Consider the following 19,178-nt stretch of genomic DNA (forward strand, 5'->3'; position numbering starts at 1 on the left):
GCAATTAATGCAAACTCAGGACAACAGATTCTACCACAAGAATAAAATTATCAGTGGGTTTTCAATGTCTTTGTGCTTTCTGGCTAAGAGTTAGATGAGAGGGTAGATACCACTTTCATGTCTGTATGCTAAATTTGAATCTACAACCAGGAGCTGTTTGGCTTAACTTTGCACAAAGAATCTAAATGAGGGGAAGCAGCCAGTCTGACTCTGTCTGAAGGGGAAATTTAGTCTACCAGCGCCTTTAAAACAAAAAAAAAAAACACATTATATCTTGTTTGTTTCATCTTTCTACTAAACCCAAGAATCTCTGCATGTGTTTTTTGCATATCTTGATCATCACTCGTCTGATCCACTTCATACTAGGTGAGTGTATCGCTGGGAAACCAAGGAAGTGCAGCAAAGAGTAAAGCAGATCAGATAAATGGGGGCTATTTTTGAGGTGTTTTTGTGTTTTTTTTGGTTTCCCCGGCCTGGCCTTTGGCTGGCTGTCGCTTCCTGTTGGTAGCCAATATCCTCACAGCCATCACAGTACGATATCACGATGATGCCACATTCGAAATTACATTGGAAGCATCTAAATGTGGACCGCAAGTGTGAAAATAACAGATTTGTAGTAGTGAAGGGCTACTTTTTGTCTAATGGCATCCTGAAGTCTTGTCGAGCACCCAAGACACACTGAGACTCCAGGCATTACAAGATGTCAACAACCCGAAAAAGTCCCTCCTGTCAGCTGATCCTGAGACTTACTGATAAGAAAAGACCCAACACTGATAAACGTCAGGCCAAAACTCCTTTCCAACCACTTATCAGAGTCAGCCAAATTATCAGATCATTAACCAGTGATGCCTATTTTCAACAATCTAGGAATCAAAACTAAACTCAAAACAAACCTTGCTGCTGTCTGGCCCCAAACCCTGGATATAAATTGGCAGAAGGTCTCTTGGCTGTCAGAGATCCAAAGCAGAGATATCCTGACTAAATACAGGCTCAATGACTACAGTGAAGCATGGGAGAAATGACAACCCAAAAAAGTCACGATTTCAATAGAGTCTGTGGTCCCTGCACAACAGGAGACGTACAAACAAAGATGCACATCTTCTTAAAATCTGACAAAAACAATAACAGGAAAAAGTGATAGACAGCAATGAAAAGCAACAGATTCTCGCTGCACAACATGTGACTGCACACGCTGAGGAACCCATAAATAAAACATTATGACAACTCGCTTGTCCTCGCCTCTTATACATAAGGCACACAGATACACAGCACATTGAGTGTTTTTCTTTTTTCTTTTCTTTTTCTTTTTTATCATCTTGTATATTTTCTTTATTCAATTTAATACACTATTTATTTTCTTTAGATTTTTTTCACAGCAATTTTTTTCATAAAAACAATAAAAACCCTCCATGCTTTGGCAATATTGTTAATCAGATATCCATGCAAATGAAGTAAATTGAGTTCTTATGTGCAGGTTTTGTAACCTTTGCACAACCAGCCTAACTGTTTCCTCTTCTTTGTAATCTTTATAATAAGTTAAGCTACCCACTTGGCCACTGTGTAATTCCCACAACTATTTATTTAAAGTTTACTAGTTGTATTCACCGCTATGTTCCATAAGCTACACCATATATACAGTAGACTCCTCCTGTGTGGAGCTAAACACACTGCATGGATACAGTATTTGTACTCAGACACACACAAGTGAATGATCCCAATAAGTGGAACCCATTTTAATTATCACAACCGTGAAATCATTACACATTCACTCATTTGTTCCTACAATCAGTGCACATGATGTCTCCTCACGGATGCACATGTGGGAAATCATGGGAACGCTTTCCCTTTTTTGGGTTCAAGACGTACTCAGATCTTGTACTGAAGTAAATGTACCAAACCCACAGCGTAGAACTACTCTGCTACAAGTTCAAGTTGTGCATTTAAATGTATAATTTGGTAAAAGCATTAGCAACAAAATACTTTTTATATGCCAAAATTAAAAGTACTTGTCCAAAAAGGCATATTTCAGAATAACGCATATTATTGGGTTCTAATTATTGATGCATTCATGTGTTCATCACTTTTTTGTTGGATCTGGTTGAAGTTGATTTATATAGTTTGTCTCTTGAATAGCTTGCAAATGTTCCCTCATGAGTCACTCATTTTTTATCTAATCGATAACATTGCATCATATTTATTTGTTGAATATATTTTATGTTATTAAAGTAAATCAGCAAAGTAACTAAGGTTTTCAAATAAATGTAGCAGAGAAAAAGGACAACATTTTTGCTTCTGAAAAGTGGGGGAGTAGAAGTATAAAGTAGCAGAAAATAGAAAAACACTAGTAATGCAAAATTGTACCAGTGCAATACTCAAGTAAATGTATTTGATTACTTTCCACCACTGCAATCAGAAATATGTGGAAAACAAAATAATGAAGCATCGATAATCATTCTTACATGGGTTACTGTGTAATGACGGCTACATAAACCCAAGTGGCGACGTCAGCTATGACGTATATTTCTTTTGTTTCACTGTTTCCTTTAATGTATAAAGGCAACACCTTAGAATAACAGCGCTTTTTTAAAAAAAAAAAAGCCTGTGATACAATGTTTCCTTCATTTCTTCTTGGCATCACGACTTAATGAATCATACGGGTTACACCTACAGTATACGCTCTACTTTAAATTAGCATCTATACACTTTCCTGCCTTTGCATATTCCAGCCACCCAGTCTGAAAACCACACATTTACACAGTATACCCAAATTACATTGCAACAGCACGGTCAAGCTTAGCGGGACTTCCCAAACTGAATCATATAAGAAAGGCTCACCTATGATTACCATGGTACCTACTCCTCTATGCTTGACTGCCTCCTGGCACTCACATTTAGCTTTCAGAAAACAACCTAAAATCATTTAATAGACCTGATTTGAGAGCCTTTGGGAGGGGAGCTGAATTTATGCCCCAGGGCCCTGGAACAAGGCAGGGAAAGGGAGAGATGGAGGATCACAGTGCAACAGTAAATAATGTTACAGTATGAATAATGAGCTCCCTCTGTGCCAGGGCCTCAACTGGACTAATGACAGAGACCTGTTTTAGATTAGGTCTTACAAAAACACGCACACACTTGCATACATGTGCATGAAGCAGCACACAGAAACACACACACTCTCAGGAGGGAGGTCCTATCAGTTTAGATAATCTGTTGCTCGCAGCAAAACCGAGCTCTGCGTTCTGCTCCGCCACAGCTAATACAAAGGAGGAAAGCAAAAAAAGGCAGAGGGCATCGCACACATCTTCAGTCATGCATTCATCCTTTCCTTTGAATTGTCAAGTATGTGTCATCCATTTCCCTCTGTTGGTCTCACCCTTGCCAGTGTTTTTCCTTCTTCTGAGAAGTTTGAAACTCAAGCCTACTTCAGCAGTGGGTCAGTTTTTCCAGAGCTACAGTTTGCAGCGTTTGATGCAGCAGCTGAGCGTTGGTTTAATTACCCATCGTGGTGCAAGTCTGCCATCTGCTGTCATTAGCAGGTTCCATTTTAAGAAAAGAGTCGCGCAACGATGCACACTTCAGTATTTATTTAAAAAGTTTTAGGTCTTCCTTTTTAAACTGCAAACATCAAACTCATTCTTTGGAGACAGTTTCATCAGTTGTCCTCTACACAGTAGCTTTTATAAATCTATTTAAGTTAAACAGGAACCGCTCACACTGCCCAGCAGATAAATGTGTAACAACAAATTATTCCAGTGGATATCTCAGGCTACTACTGCTACGTGGAACTTTAGAGGTCAGCGCCTTGGGACACGATTAAAAACACATCTCTAAGCATGCTTCATCATGTAAATTATCTACATTGGACAAACAGTGTTGTTATATATGCCATATTAGTGGATTAGTATTTTCTGATTCCATCGCTCAGTTAAGATATGGCGGTGTTAGGCAGATTTATTCCGCATAAAATGCATCTGCAGAAGGATGTGGGTATACACCTCGGCTGCATGACTGCTGCCAAAAATCTGTGATACAGGAGCTAAATCGAAGCCAAACACTTCGGTCCTAATTCATGTGCATTCAGCTGCTTCCTCCCAGGTCATTTCTAGGTGTCAAAGTGGCTCAGACTGTTTGTTGTTTCAGTCTCAGTTCACATCCTCCCTGCAGCTCCTGGCTCCGCTGGCAGGGAGAGCAGTCAGCAAAGCAGGGTGAAAGACGGTGAGAAGGCACCATAACTCTCAGTCTGCCTCCTCTTCCCATTCATCGCTTCTCCAGTTTTTTGAATCTGGCTTCTATAAAGGAAAAAAAAGCAGGATTCAAACAAACACAATCCCCAAATAAAACACAATCAAATCATGTTTGGCTCTATTTGTAGGCTGTAATGCAGAAATATTTAGGTTAAAAAAAAAAAAAATGGTGTGTGGTGTCACAGCGCCATCTGCTGCCTCAGGAGCTCATAGGTGCACTACAGGTGTACTGGACTACCTGTATTATTGCTCTGTGCCCCACATATCAGACAAAATAATCAGCACACAGAGGAAAAACACACTCATGCGCACATCGTCAGACTGGTACAGCTCTCTCAGTGGCACAGAAACACATGACACTCAAACATAGCAAAGAGAGCAAGCAAGAGAACCTCATGTAGACTCACAAGTGAGATTATTAACACTAATTTAATAAGTGTGTTTTAAAGTGTTATTTTTTGGCAGAACATTTGCATGCACTCTTCTACACTTCTGCATATTTGGTGTCTCACCCAGCTTCTTGGAATACGCATCCAGTTTGTAAGCAGCTTGTTCAAGTGCAGATACTTGCTCCTCAATCTGATTTATTTGGTCCAAGTACGGCTGTAGGCTAGCATCTGAAACAAATGCACACAACAGCCAAGAGTTCATGACGTTGTGGTAAAGTATGAAATGCACATAAACATAGCGATGCTATTTTTTTTTAAATGAAAGCTTTACATTCTGAACCAGGCAAACGATCTATGTATACTACATAAACTGTACATCTTACTCACACTTATTGTTCAGATCCTGCAGGTTACGGCTGATGTTGATGCTGATGTCCTTCATTTCCATGTATTTCAGACTAGTGAGCTTGTTCATGTTCTCCAACAGACGGTAATCTTCACAAGTGGCTGAGAAGGCAAGGAGATTGGGAGAATATACATGAGAGACCAGACAACCGTGAAACAAAGGGTAAGAATGAAGATGAGGAACAAAGAGCATCTGTAATTAATACTTTGACCAATAATCAAGCGTTAAATTGGCCAGAGTCCACCGGAGCTGAGCTCTGTCTCCTGATGTCCAAATCACGCCTTGCCAGAGCTCAGCCCTGTCTCCTTCATTATCTCACAGTCACCAATTCATACACAACTGTTGGACTTGGCTTTAAGACACTGTGACGCACTGAACAAACATATGTTAAAAGTTGCCTTTTTTTCTTTGACTTTATTAAATGTCAGCAGCACAACAGCTGCGTTCAGACTTTCTCCAAATTGAGAAAGAGGATGAGCGCAATTTATGCATTTGGCACAGCAGGTGACTTCAATATTCTGTCACGTTATTGTTACTGTGACTGTACATAGCCTTATTAACTTAAACGTTGTCCTGTGAAGTAAACAGCTGAGCTAATGCACAGATTCATAGTTTCTGCAGAGGGATTGTAGGGAACAAAGCAATCAAGCGGAGGAGGAATACAGCACCATAAAAGCTGTCGATATATTAATTTTCGGCTAATATTGTTTATTCTGGACATTTCTTTTAGGCTGTACAACAGAGTTATAAAGCATGCTTCTTAAATGCATTTTCTTTTTTTTTTTTTAAATGCCTGTCCCTGCAGTGTATTTGAGTATATGGCTTTATAACAGAGGGGGTGGTTTTACTGTCCTTTGGTATTTCACAGTCATTCAAGTGAATTTTTTTTCTTCAAATTCATTTAACTTGTTTCATTCAACTTATTAAAAAGGTACACAAACTATACACATAAAAGACAATGAGAATGAGCTGGCTCTTTCCTAGTAAAATCTGGCTATTCAGCTAGTTAGCCTAGATTTAATTTGAGATCTAATTGTGAAATGCAGCAGTTTAGCAGAAGTGGAAATAATTAAGTTTGTGGCACATTTAGGAAAAAAAAAACAACAACATTCAGAAAATTTAGATGCAACAGCATTTTTCCATAAATAGTTTTTGTTAAGGTTAATTATCCACATACACAAAACATAGTATGTACCACTTTTAACTACAGCTACTTTCAACTAAAGAAATAGTGTCTGCTGTATGATCTCTGCTCCCCCAACCTTAATAATCCCAATTTGGCTTTTGCTAAGAATGTAATTGCTGCATGTAATGAAAACAATGTGACACAGTGGGAATATGTTAATGAACCTGTTAATTCTCCTTGCAGGAAGACAGCCATCTTTTCAAACATGTCAGTGCACAGCTCGTTGATGTCAGGCTCTGCAGGCTCCACAGCCTCCTCTGCTGTCTCCACACCCCCATCACCTGAACACAAACATCAGAAGCGAAAATATGACAATACAGCTCATCAGTGCAGTTCAAAAACAACATGTAGCCACAATGGAAAATGCAATATGCCAGATACAATATAATACAAAAGTAATGAAGCTCACGGTGATAAATTACGACGTAATTAACACAGAAAAGGCAGAAGAATGGGGCATCTGTATGCTACATTAGCATTAGCAAGCTACGGAAGTGCAAAGACAACTTCGCTCACTGTTCGTGCCGGGTCTCCTGGAAGCGGCCGCCAGACTGTCCGCCGCATCCTCCGGGCCTTCCGCGGGGACGCTGGTGCTTGCAGCTGGGTTCAGAGCCGCCAAATGGGCCGCCGGTGCCTTGGAGATACTGTCCATAGCGGCGGCGTCGTCGCCAGTTGCAGCCATTTTGTTCCTGTTTTCGTCCCCGGTCACATGAGCTGAGCGCTCACGTGACGTCCGCCCGCCACCACACCGCGCCTACGCGCGCGCACGGCCACGCCCTTCTGTTGTTTGTAATCAGTGATTGATTCTCTACATTTGAGTTCGATGTTCAGGCGGCAGTTTCTGAATTAAGCATTTAGAAAACCCTGTTAACTTAGAAATGAGTATAATCTAGAGATTTAATTCGCATTTTAGGCGTGTGCACTTGTAAAATTAGAGATATGAATAGAAACTCAACATTTGTTATGTTTCTCCTCTAGTTTTTATTTTTATTTTATTTTTTTATAATTTCATTTATTTATTCATGTAGTTTAAAAACTGACAAACTATTGAAGCTTCTGGCAACATTTCTAATTCTGCAGTTTACTTATCAGTAAAGTGATCAGTAAAGTGATCACACAAGTCACCTTTGATTTAGTTTCTAATCATCACATTTAAAAAAAGAAAATGTAAGCTTAAAATATCTAGATAAACTTGAGATGTTTTGAATTGCAGCAGCAGCATGTGTTCTTTCTAAAACTAAAGAGAGGTCATTAGTCCAATTTAAAAGTCTCTGAACTTTCTATTAAATGTTCCCCATCATCAAACTAAGACATAAAGACATATGGAGATGCTGCATTCTGTAATTTACTAGTATTAGATATATTTGTTACATTATTATTATAATATTTTATTCCTTTTTTGATGTTAAGTACTTTGAGTTCACCTAAAGTTACCATTATTAGTATGAGCAGTAGTACTTGCTTGTCTGAGAAAATCTTTAAGCCAGTGTTATACATAGGCTGCACTCCTCTTCTCATGCTTAGCCAAATGTTTTATTTTTTTATTAAATTGTTTGTGTTGAATTTGTAAAATAAAATTCTTAAAAGTTAATTGTTTGGTTTTTTTTTTTGTTTCAAATTTAAACTAGAAACCTGGATCAATTTCGTCACAATAATTGCACTGTTACATTCAGTTATGATTTTCTACTGGCACTGAAGAGGCATGGTGTTACCAGCATGTATTTTAGACAACTGAGAGTGTGAATTGTACTTTAATATATACCAGGGCTGAAGTAATAGTAGCTGCATTTCTGTGATCCATTGTATGAACCACAGCTTGTCATCACAAGAGTAGACAGTTTGAACTGTGGCAGAAATAAAGGGCATAGAATAAGCACACAAAATGAATAAAAGGAATAAAACTAGTGTTCCCCAAAGAGAACAATGTAATAAAAGCTTGTCAATTAGTATCTCAAAATTTCTCACAATTATTTTATTTTTTATCGTGCATATATATTGTCCGTTTTCTTTGTCCCTCTTCTCATGAAACAGGCTGCCATCCATCATTATTACCCCCGACGGTGAAAATTATACTGCTGTTAAACAGTAATTAACCTTTAAAATCATTACACCATCCTGGATTCTTTAGCTGTGCGCGTTCCCGCTTGCGGCATGCAGTTCCTGGGAGGCAGAAATCTCCGCTACACCTGTGTCGGCGCTGTTGTGGGGGAAGCAGATCGTGACAGGCCAGTAGCGGCGGACTGTAAACATGGCGGCGTGCACAGCTACAGGGCTGTGCCGAACACCCCGTTACTATTAGTCTGAGAGACGGAGACACCCCGAAAATGGAGACCGAGGAGGAGCAGCACATAACGACGCTCCTCTGCATGGGGTTCCCGGACCCCGACGTGATACGAAAAGCGCTCCGGCTTGCAAAGAACGACATCAACGAGGCAGTGGCGCTCCTGACGAACGAAAGCCCCGGACTCGGGTATGGATACGAGCTGATGGAGAGCGGGCCTGCCCCCGGCTTGGGATCGAGCGGGGACGGGGAAAACAGCGGGCGGACCGGGACTGGAGGGTTTGACCCGCCTCCGGCTTACCACGATGTGGTGGACAGCGAGGTAAGAGCAGCCTCAGCGGGCATCATTTGAAGGGAGGAGAACATGGCTAAATGCAACTTGCTGGAGAGACTGGGCTCGCCCATTTAACTAGCTAAAGTTAGCAATGCTACATGCAGCGAGCCTAACGTGAGCTGTCAGAGCAGGAGGGGAAATAGTCTCCAGACCTACAGGATGGAGCATGTCCCTACTTTATACATGACAAGAGAATTATCTGTTAGCATTAATCCTAGTAGTTTAAATAATGGAGTGAAGAGGCTGCTGCTCTAAACTTACAAGCTAACCTAGCTAGCTAGTAGCAGGCTAGCAAGCGTTGCTTGGAAGTTAAACGCGCCAGTAACTGGACCAGGAGCACTGAAGCATCTCTCTGGAGGATTGCGGTCCTCTGGGAGCTGTGATAGCGTGTAATCAGTGCTATCAGTCAGTCTGCAGAGAGTCGCTCGGCTCTACTGAGCGTGCTTTTGCATGCGTTAGCCACCGTTAGCTGCTCGTGTGACAGCGGCAACCGTGCTCAGCTCCTGGGATTGCAGTCCACTCGAACCGGACTTACTGTAGAAGCGGTTTCGCAATTTCTTTGGCATACGTGGCCATTTTGATCATCCGTCTGTACACATTCTCAGCTGTCATCTCAATGACAGTTGTTTTCTCATTCAGTGAGCATTCGTAAATAGCGTGTGTGAGCACCTTAAGGGCCAGTCCTTGGTCCTCCGACAGCAATTAACCTACAAGTGCTTTCACTTCGTCCTTGTTTGCAGTGTTTATGTGCTGAGCTGCACTGGCTCCTCATGAGTACCTGTCTACATGAGCTATGGTTGCACTGCTCTGGCTGACACCTTGAGGAATTCCAGGTTGCTTTCCTTCAACAACTTGACCTCAAACCTGTTGCCCTCCTGGATGTCCAAAAAAAAAACCTTGTAGGTGCTCCCAAAGGCAGTGCTGTCTTTGGAAGTCAAAAATCGCTTAGTTTATGAGATTATTGATTAATTGATTAGGAAATTTCCACCGCTTGTTCTGTCCCTTAGATGATAATGCTGTTTGAGTTGAACTGAATATGTGCAAATAACAGTTCACCAGTAGAGCTGCAATGATTAATCGATAAGTTGTCAGTGCTTAATTGAATCGACAACTATTTCAAAATCTGCATAATCAGTATAAGTATTTTTTCAGGAAATAAAACGACTAAATCCTCTAACACCAGCTCATTAAATGTGATTATTACCTGGTTTCTGTCCTCCTCTATGACCTTAGACTGAATACATTTGGGTATGGACAAACAAAACATGTATGTACATCATCTTCGGCTTTGGGAAACAATGATCAACATTTTAAACCATTTTGTGACATTTTATAGATCAAACAATTGATCGATTAATTGAGGCAGTAATCAAGAAGTTAATCAGCAATAAAAGTAATCATTAGTTTCACCCGTATTGATTAGTGTCTTTTAGTCATTTTCTGAACATCTGTTTTCTCTCGTTCTTTATCACCATCCAAATTCATTGCAGGCTGTTTTAGTAAGTCTCATGCAAACATTTGGTATTTAAAGTATGTAGAAATCATGCAAAGTTGTAGATCAATGAAAATAATAAGCCTGTTTTTTTTAGATGTGCTAATAATGGTGTTGTTGCAGACCTTACAGAAAGCTTGCACCCAGTGACCCCTGCTCTCCGTTTATCCAAAACCCTCCCCTAAAAAAAAAAAATCAAGTGTTTCTCCTGAATAACATGTCGATATACTGGTTTCTATACGCTACAGGCAGAAATGTCATGACTGAACATTTCCATTTTCAAACTGCAGCATACTGCTGACAGTCTGGGATTCACACATTCAGGGTTTCATACCTGATGGATTTAAAGAACTAATCCTGCCACATTGCAGGATCGAGCTTTCCGTGTCATCCTTCTTCTTCAGAACCGGTTCTAAATAATTAATTTTGATACATGGAGATTAGTTTCTAGCAGTTTAATCAATGAGCAGAGAGGGATATGCCAAAGCGTCCCCTGAAAGAGTTCCTGAAAATACTTTTCCTGTATGTTCATTTGTCAGAGAAGTCTAATTTAAACCCAGTTTTCCATCCAGACTAAGTTGTTTAACGATACACACGTGAGCCATAAGTGTAATGGCTTCATTCACCTGTGTATATATGTAACCAAAACATTTACTGAAATTGTATCTGTCATGAAACGGAGAAATTAACAAGTGTCATTCCCCGCGTAACGTTATCAGTTCGTAAACATGCAATGTATGGAATGACACGGGTGAAAGTGATGTTTCCTCTGCTCTCTTCCTGTGTTTGCTGTATTTATGCTTATGAGGCCTGTCATAGGTCTTTGGCCTCATGTTATGCTCCTAAATATAGCCCTGCAGTCTCCCTGACACACACAAACACGTTGCAGTTTTTGCAGGGGGTTCCCAGGAGGGTTGCGGGTGCATAGTAACAGAGTGGCGCTAAGTTACCTCATCGTCCGGCCAAACAACACACACAAGCGTACAGTGTCGTTGAGACATGCACCTTTCCCCCAAAGCCTTTAGCTCTAGACACAGTGGGCTTAGATTCATGCTTGATGGTGATTCTTGTAATGTTTTCTGCATTTTATTGAAAGAGAGAAAGCTTCCTTTCCCTCCTCCCCCCCCTCACGTTGTCAGTCTTATTAAAAACAAACAAATCAGTTTAAGTTTAATCAGCAGTGAGTTATGATATCTGCCGGCAGTGAGATGTCTTGTCTTAGTTGGTCTTTGAACCTGCTATTTTCTAAGATCTGTATTAGTTTACTCTCCCTCCTTCCTCCCTTCTTCTCATCCATCAATCTGTCATATCTGATTTTCTTAGAAAGGGAAGAGATGAAATACGATGCTTCTCTATTGCTTCCTCTTTCCTCCCTCCTGTTCTCCTCTCACTTATAGACCTAATGTCCAGTTATCGCTTTTTATATCGCATGTGTGCAGCACAGTGAAGCATGCGCTGAACACATGAACCGTCACGTATGCTAATATGTGAAGATGCAATCAAAAATGCTAAGACTTGACCTAACTATATTTTGCTGTATTAATATTTATACTGTGCAGTATCCACGGGCGAAATGGACAAACGTGTTGTAATAGTTTGGATCATGTATAATGCAGTGAGAGCTGAATCCTGGGGCTCAGTTAGAGTTTAACATACTTTTTCATTACCAGACAGCAGGTCAGTTGTTCATCAAGTGGCACAGTGACAGTGCAAACATGCTGTAAATCATTGGTTGATTTCAGATATGACACACGTAACAGTTGATGCGTTTTGCCGTCATGTGCCAGTGGGCAGAGCTATTTCATACGAGGAAGCTCTGCAGTTTAATCATGAATATACAGATGACTTCATGAATATGTAAGCCACCATATGATGTAAATAATTCAATATGCTTTCGCCACACAGATTTTTATTACCACTGCCTATTTTGAGGTCTTATGGTTGCTGGGTTTGACCTTGGTGTCGGGAACCATAATACAGAATAAATGAAAGCTGGCTTTAACTGAGTGGAATTTTAACTCTCCTTTCATTACCTGCTCAGGATTGACAGCACCAAATGTCATCGCAGGTAGCATCGTATTGCTAACAAGACAATGTCATGTCATGTGGCAGGGTGTTCATTAGCTCGGCTCTCACTCTCGCGCCCTGTCTTGCACATCACAGCCCTTTAGACTTAATCACCGGTGAAGCACTTGAAAACAAGCACCTGCCTTGATTTGTTTCGGAAGCTTCTTGGGGAGGAAATAGAGGGTAAAAATGATGCAGGGATGAAGGGCAGATCGTCGAGGAGAGGACACGCTTTCCAAATGACTGCTATCGTGCTTCTCCCAGAGGGAGGAAAAGAATCAAGCATCATCCTGTCTGACTTTATCATTGCCAGAGGCCATTTGTATTACCCCAGCATCGCGTAGAGGACAGTTGCAGTGTCATTACAAAGCAGTGGGAGCAGCTGTGTGAAATAAAGTCTCCCTCTTGCATTCGGCAGTAATTTTTGTCATGTCTGTGTGTTACAGAGGAGCAATGATGAGAATGGGAATTGCTCAGGAGGGAGCATGGAGTTTCCCACCACTAACCTGTACGAGCTGGAGAGCAGAGTCTTCACCGATCACTGGTCCATACCTTACAAGAGAGAGGAGTCCCTGGGCAAGTGTCTCATTGCCTCCACCTGCCTTGCTCGGCATGGTAAGACAAAGTGTGTGTGTGTGTGTCTGTGTGATGAAGATCTTTGTTTTAAAGGTTAACTTAAGTCTGCGTAATCGGGTGCCATGTTTTGTTTGGATCGTCGGGTGTTTTTTTCCACATGCTGCTATTTTGGACACTTGTGTTGCATGTCTCAATATGCCATTACTCTGTGACAGCCAAGTTATTTTTTTTCCAAGTTTAGATGTGGGATAAATATGTAAATCCATCATCTCCCTCTCTGCCAGGTCTCGCTGACGCCGATGAGAACTGCAAGCGGTTTATGGATCGGTGCATGCCAGAGGCCTTTAAAAAGGTGAGCAACAGAGATGCAGACCTTTAAGTGACGCCTTGAGTAATTATCGTACATTACCTGACTTTCTTCCTGTCTATCTGTCTCATTCGCTGTCACCAGTTGCTGACCAGCAATGCTGTCCACAAATGGGGCACCGAGATTCATGAGGGAATCTACAACATGCTCATGTTGCTGGTGGAGCTGGTTGCAGAGAGGGTGAAGCAGGACCCTGTGCCTGTCAACCTGATGGGAGTCCTGACCATGGTGTGTTGTCTCACTGAGTAGGATTTACCAGAAACACCAGAAAACATCCAATATTAACAATAACGCTTCTTGATACCCCTCTGGAGCCCCTTTCAGGCATACACTCCTTTTCGTTAATGTGATCACTGAGCCTGTCAGCTTCAAGTCAGAATGAGCCCCCTGGTAACTTCTCCATAAAATCCACGACGGCAATCTTGTTACAACACGCACAAGGGACATACTTCAGAATTGTGTGAAGCAATTGAGGGGCACCTTTTTCTTCATAATTCAGCCCAAATAATAGTCTAAAAACACAGCAGAGACACAGTTTGTGGCCCAAATCACACAACACCTTGCTGATTCACTTTGCTCTACAATCTATTGCAAACAACAGTGTTCATAAAAATTAAACTTTGCTGCAATGAAGACAGAGACTGTAACAGATCAGACTCATCAGTACTGAATGTAATGCAGGTTTTGACTAAATGTTAAGCTGAAGTTTGTTGCTTTTAGCTGTTTGTAGACGTCTTTTGTCTTCGGTTATACCTGCAGCGTCATAGCGTACTGCTGCACTACACGAGTGTTTCCAGAGAAAGAGAGTTGCATGTAATTACGCACAGTGAACAGCAGAAGCAGCTTCATTAATTACTTATTATAATAAATGATCCCACATGGAGGCAAGAGCGATCAGGATCTAACAGGAAGTCACACTTTGTACTTTTCATTACATCAGACAGATGTGCAGTCTCGCAAAAAAAATCACACTTTATCAGCTCTACAGGTAAGTTATTTGTCACATATGGGATGTAGATTCAGTCTTAAGCTTATTAGTGCATGATGTCAGTTATATGTCTGAATGACGCTTTGAGAAATTTTAAAAGTGATCTTTATTAGAGTGACAGAATGCCGTCACTTTATCAGATGGATAAAGCCAAGTACATATCCCACGTCTGAAAAGGGCTTTAATCTGCATCAGAGGCTCACATCGACGATTTAACACGACAGATCTTTTAACGACACTTTGTTTGAAATGTGTTCTGCCATTGTGGTTTCTCTATTCACTGCTAACCCATCAATTTCTTAAAGGGATTGCCTCAGTTTGATCAGGAAATGCTTGTTTCATTTAATCCTTGGAAACCAGATGTGACAACACAGCGTTGGAATGTGTCAGGAGTACTTACATATGCTGTGTCTTTGTGTCCAGGCCCTTAACCCTGATAATGAGTACCATTTTAAGAACCGGATGAAGGCCTGTCAGAGGAACTGGGCTGAAGTTTTCGGAGATGAGGCCAATATGTTTGCCGTCTCTCCCAGCAACACATATCAAAAAGTAAGGGACGCCCTCTTTGTCTGTACTCATTCTTTATTATGAAGTGTCACTGGAGTATTGTTTGTGTGCCAGTTTATCCAGATGCACTTGTAAGGATTTAAATACACTTATTAGCTTTTGTTTACGGTTCATAGTCATGTTCAGGGGCAAACAAACGAGTTCTTCATCCCCCTCCGGTGTTGCGTAACTGAGCCACAGGGGCTCAGGAGAACACGTGTGACTGACAGACAACAGCTGTCAGAGAACTTAATGTGTGTTTGTGTATCATGAGAACTTGCAGTGTCATTGCTGCATAAATCCACTTAATGAATTATGTGTTTCAGGAGCCTCATGGTTGGCTGGTTGATTTGGTGAATCGGGTGAGTGATAAAGTGCCACCTAGATATTATTTCCATTAAACAAGCTGTTTCAGTTTTTGCCTCATATATTTACTTTCCTCTTGTTTCGTTTTTTTTTGTCAAGTTTGGAGAGTTGGGAGGATTCACTGCAATACAGACGAAGCTCAACACAGAGGAAATTGAGATTGCTGTAAGAAAAATCACCCTTACTTTCATCTTGTTATGGTATCTGTGCTAACATGTCTTAAGAGTGATGAAATAGTTCCCGTCCTTGTGCGGGATGGAGAGGCACTGGAGGCAGACTTTGAGGCCGTCTATACAGGCAAAAGGTCACCATGTTTACCCCCACTGCTCTCAGCTGCAGGGCGCTGAATGTGTCTCTCTTTACCCCGTCTCACTAATATTCACTTACACACAAACACACTCTCTCATCCTCCCGCTGTGTGATGGTTGAAATGCTCTGTTGTTTTATGTCTTCTGAGGCATCCTTGTACTGATGCTTCCTTCTGGGAACCTTGCCGGAACCACCGCAGTGCACAGCTATTGATTCAGTGTGTGTGTGCATGTACACACTCTCCCTCTAACCATTAGCATATTAATAAGGCAGGGACTCTTTGCAGACCACTGTTGCACTCTTTGGTAGCAGTGGGAGCTCAGCAGAGTGTGTAAGCCAGTCAAATACCTAACTTACTCCAAGCACAGTCGAGAGAGAGAAAGAGAGATGTGAAAGTGAAAGCAGAAAAGATAATGGCAGAAGCACTCTCCCCTCCTTTCTGAGTCCCAGGAGTGATTCATTTATTTTGTCGGCTTGGAGCAGGAAGTCAAGTGGGGTGGAGCGGCATAGAGTGGAAGAAGGTGGTGGAGACGGAGCAGCTCAGAGAGAGCAGAGATGGAAGATAGTCAAAAAAAACAGACAGCAACACGGGAGCCATTCATTAAGCTCCTGTGATTTAGCGCTGAATGACAAATGACAGCTGGGCTCGAGTATTGGAAACTCACCCACACATCTGCTAACGCTCACTCCCTCTCACTCACATGCAGTCTTCAAAAAACAGTATCAGTTTAAACCCACACTGACCTCTGGCCTACTCGCTTAAAATCCAGAAGAGCGGCACGATGGTGGTGTTGTTGTTGTCGTCTGTTGCACCCATAATTAAATACCAGTCTCACAACTGCTCGAGACAGATTGCTGCTACAGAAACTGAAAAATATGCAATAAGGAATTCTTGTGATTGTTAGTCACCGCAGCTGTTATTGATAAGTTGATCTCATTGTTCTGTCTCTTTCCATCTGGCTACGCAGTGTGTTTCAGCTCTGGTCCAACCCCTCGGAGTTTGCGCTGAATATCTAAACTCCAGCCTCGTCCAGGTGAGCTACCTTATCTACTACTTGTGCTTCCGCGTGAGGACACTCAGTGTATTTCGTAACCTCTTCTCTAACCTAAACCGTCACAACTAAAGGCTTAACCTTTAACGTACCAAAATGTCCTGGACTTCTCAGGCCACTATTTAACTTTCTTCAAGTAAACAGGGGTCCACAAAGGTCTGTGTGCCATAAATTTCATTATCTGCAGACGTCCACAAGAGTCTATGTGGGCCCATCTGGAAATACCTATGTGCAGCTCAAAATTTTTTCTTGCATGGCGAGTGTGCTACAAGAGCCACAGTGCACATGCTCGGCAATAGTCCGCATGTACAGAATACACAGATGTCAAACTACTGAGCATGTATGGAATCAAGTGTTTCCAGTGGACTAGAAAGCATTATGATGACACATCTATGAAGTCTGCAAGTGAATATAATCAAGCCTTAAGATCTAATACTGAAATGGGACCTTACAAAGATAGCAAGTCATACAAACAGGAACAGGCTCACTATGGCAGCATACAGACCTCAATTTGTTTTTTGGTGTGTCCCTTCTTTGTTTTAATTAGTTTGACTGCTGCTAATTTATCTCTGTGTCTACACTCTCCCTGTCTGTCAGTTTTGTTTGAAACTTGTCCCACTGTTGAAATTCACAGTCGTATTTGTTAACATGGCCCTTGTGCTCCATTCTGTTTTTATTTGCTGTACCCAAGTCCTGTTCTGCTGCTGCAGTAGCCCAGCAGAAATCAACAGTGTTTTATTGTTTTTCTAGCCCATGCTTGACCCAGTCATCCACAAGATGATCACATATGTACAGAACCTGGAGGAAAAGGACCTTAAAGATAAGGTAAAGTTTTGTATTTGGAGCTGTATGTGATTTGTTTTCTTTTTTTTGCACTTAGAGTTGCTGTGAAAAGTGTCAAAATGCATGTAAACTACTTTCCTTTGAAACATGGTCAGCGTTCAGGGATGGAAAGCCGGCAAGAAACTTTTCCTTGTTGCTGAACCAGTGAAACCCGATTATACATCCTTCTCAGAAGCTTTCAATGCGAGGAAGCAATGACATGGAGCCTAATTTAGCGGGACAGGCTCTAAATTGGCGTGGAAAAGCAGATGCTTTGATTGTGACGTTACAAAGACGTTGGAACTTTATCAATTTTCTTTTTACTCTAGCGTTTGGTGAGCATCCCAGACCTGCTGTCGGCCATCAAGCTGCTGTGTATGAGGTTCCAGAGGGAGCTGGTCACTGTAGTGGATGACCTGCGGCTCGACACGCTGCTGCGCATGCTCAAAACCCCACACTTCTCCACCAAGATGAACTCCCTCAAAGAGGTCAGCTTTTATGGATTCTCAGCTGTCAAGTCAAGTCGTTTCAATCAGTTTTTTGGTCTCACCATCTTCATATGTATCCGTCTCTCAGGTGACAAAGTTAATAGAAGAGAGCACGGTGTCGAAGACAGTGAAAAACGCCATCGACACTGATAAACTGCTAGACTGGCTTGTAGAGAACTCGGTCCTGTCAATAGCACTGGAAGGTAAGAATAAATAAATACATTGTCACTACTTACACAAATCTGAAACAAACAAACTAAAGAAGACACGTTACGCTGAAGGTTTGAGTACAGCGGTTCATGTGTGATGCTTGTCTTGTCCCAGGTAACATTGATCAGGCTCAATACTGTGAGAGGATTAAGGGAATCATTGAGCTGCTGGGCAGTAAATTGTCGCTTGATGAACTCTCCAAGATCTGGAGAATACAGGTACAGTGATGTTATGTGTGTATAATTACATTTTCATGATTCATTTTCAGTATTTTTGTCTATTCATAACTCTTAAAAACCGCACGTTTTTCTATGTGTGCGCGTATATGTAAGAGTATGACAAATACCGCCCTTCGGTAGATGTATTGATTCTTGTGTGGGCATTTCAGGCGGGCCAGTCATCAACTGTGATAGAAAACATTCATACAATAATTGCTGCTGCTGCTGTGAAGTTCAGCTTTGATCAACTCACCCACCTCTTCGTCCTCATACAAAAGGTCTGTCCTATTTCTGTGACATATTTACTGATGAAAATGTCGGATTAAACTCTGAATCTACACAGACATGTTGGATTACACTGCTTGTTGTAACGACATGTTTTGCGTGTTATTTAGAGCTGGGAGATTGAGAGCGACCGTGTTAGGCAAAAGCTGCTCAGTCTGATCGGGAGGATAGGCCGAGAAGCTCGCTCTGAAACCACAACGGGAAAGGTATGCCGTGTGTATCCGTCTTTAGGTCGAGGCTGAGCACATTCAGGAGTAATTGAAAAACAGATAAAGAAATTTGCTCGGTTCCAACATAACCGTGTAGCCGTGAGTCACTGAAGCATCTTTTGTTTGTCTGTTCAGGTGCTGGAGGTGCTGTGGGAGCTGGCTCACCTCCCCACCCTGCCCACCAGTCTAGTTCAGCAGGCGCTGGAGGAGCACCTGGGGATCCTGAGTGACGCCTACGCTGTCAAGGAGACCGTGAAACGCAGTTACATCATTAAATGTATTGAGGACATTAAGAAGGTGAGACAGACGGGCTGCAGTATTGTTTTATTACATGCGAGGGCTC

The 19,178-nt window shown here is 41.7% G+C and overlaps 2 protein-coding genes across 5 annotated transcripts in view; one reads left to right on the forward strand and one right to left on the reverse strand.

Moving 5' to 3' along the window:
- Window positions 1-3,567: 3,567 nt before the first annotated feature.
- On the reverse strand, window positions 3,568-6,937 carry bloc1s2 (biogenesis of lysosomal organelles complex-1, subunit 2). The gene is made up of 5 exons (XM_008281949.1): window positions 6,742-6,937; window positions 6,390-6,506; window positions 5,021-5,140; window positions 4,757-4,861; window positions 3,568-4,289 (listed from the first exon to the last, which is right to left on the reverse strand). Exons 1-5 carry the CDS (start codon window positions 6,905-6,907, stop codon window positions 4,258-4,260), a joined length of 540 nt encoding a protein of 179 aa, XP_008280171.1. The 5' UTR covers window positions 6,908-6,937; the 3' UTR covers window positions 3,568-4,257.
- Window positions 6,938-8,459: 1,522 nt separating this feature from the next.
- usp24 (ubiquitin specific peptidase 24) overlaps window positions 8,460-19,178 on the forward strand; it is a 36,944-nt gene continuing 26,225 nt past the window's right edge. For all 4 annotated transcript variants that reach the window (XM_008281950.1, XM_008281952.1, XM_008281953.1 and 1 more), the window contains exons 1-15: window positions 8,460-8,828; window positions 12,846-13,014; window positions 13,260-13,327; window positions 13,427-13,570; window positions 14,754-14,879; window positions 15,203-15,238; window positions 15,342-15,407; window positions 16,520-16,585; window positions 17,354-17,428; window positions 17,755-17,913; window positions 18,002-18,116; window positions 18,238-18,341; window positions 18,512-18,619; window positions 18,737-18,832; window positions 18,971-19,132. In XM_008281950.1, the coding sequence (XP_008280172.1) occupies window positions 8,550-8,828; window positions 12,846-13,014; window positions 13,260-13,327; window positions 13,427-13,570; window positions 14,754-14,879; window positions 15,203-15,238; window positions 15,342-15,407; window positions 16,520-16,585; window positions 17,354-17,428; window positions 17,755-17,913; window positions 18,002-18,116; window positions 18,238-18,341; window positions 18,512-18,619; window positions 18,737-18,832; window positions 18,971-19,132 (1,773 nt within the window). In that variant the 5' untranslated portion in view covers window positions 8,460-8,549. The remainder of the gene's footprint in view (window positions 8,829-12,845; window positions 13,015-13,259; window positions 13,328-13,426; window positions 13,571-14,753; window positions 14,880-15,202; window positions 15,239-15,341; window positions 15,408-16,519; window positions 16,586-17,353; window positions 17,429-17,754; window positions 17,914-18,001; window positions 18,117-18,237; window positions 18,342-18,511; window positions 18,620-18,736; window positions 18,833-18,970; window positions 19,133-19,178) is intronic.

This window comes from Stegastes partitus, unplaced genomic scaffold (genome assembly GCF_000690725.1).
Source record: "Stegastes partitus isolate 25-593 unplaced genomic scaffold, Stegastes_partitus-1.0.2 Scaffold253, whole genome shotgun sequence".
NCBI classification, from domain to species: Eukaryota; Metazoa; Chordata; class Actinopteri; family Pomacentridae; genus Stegastes; species Stegastes partitus.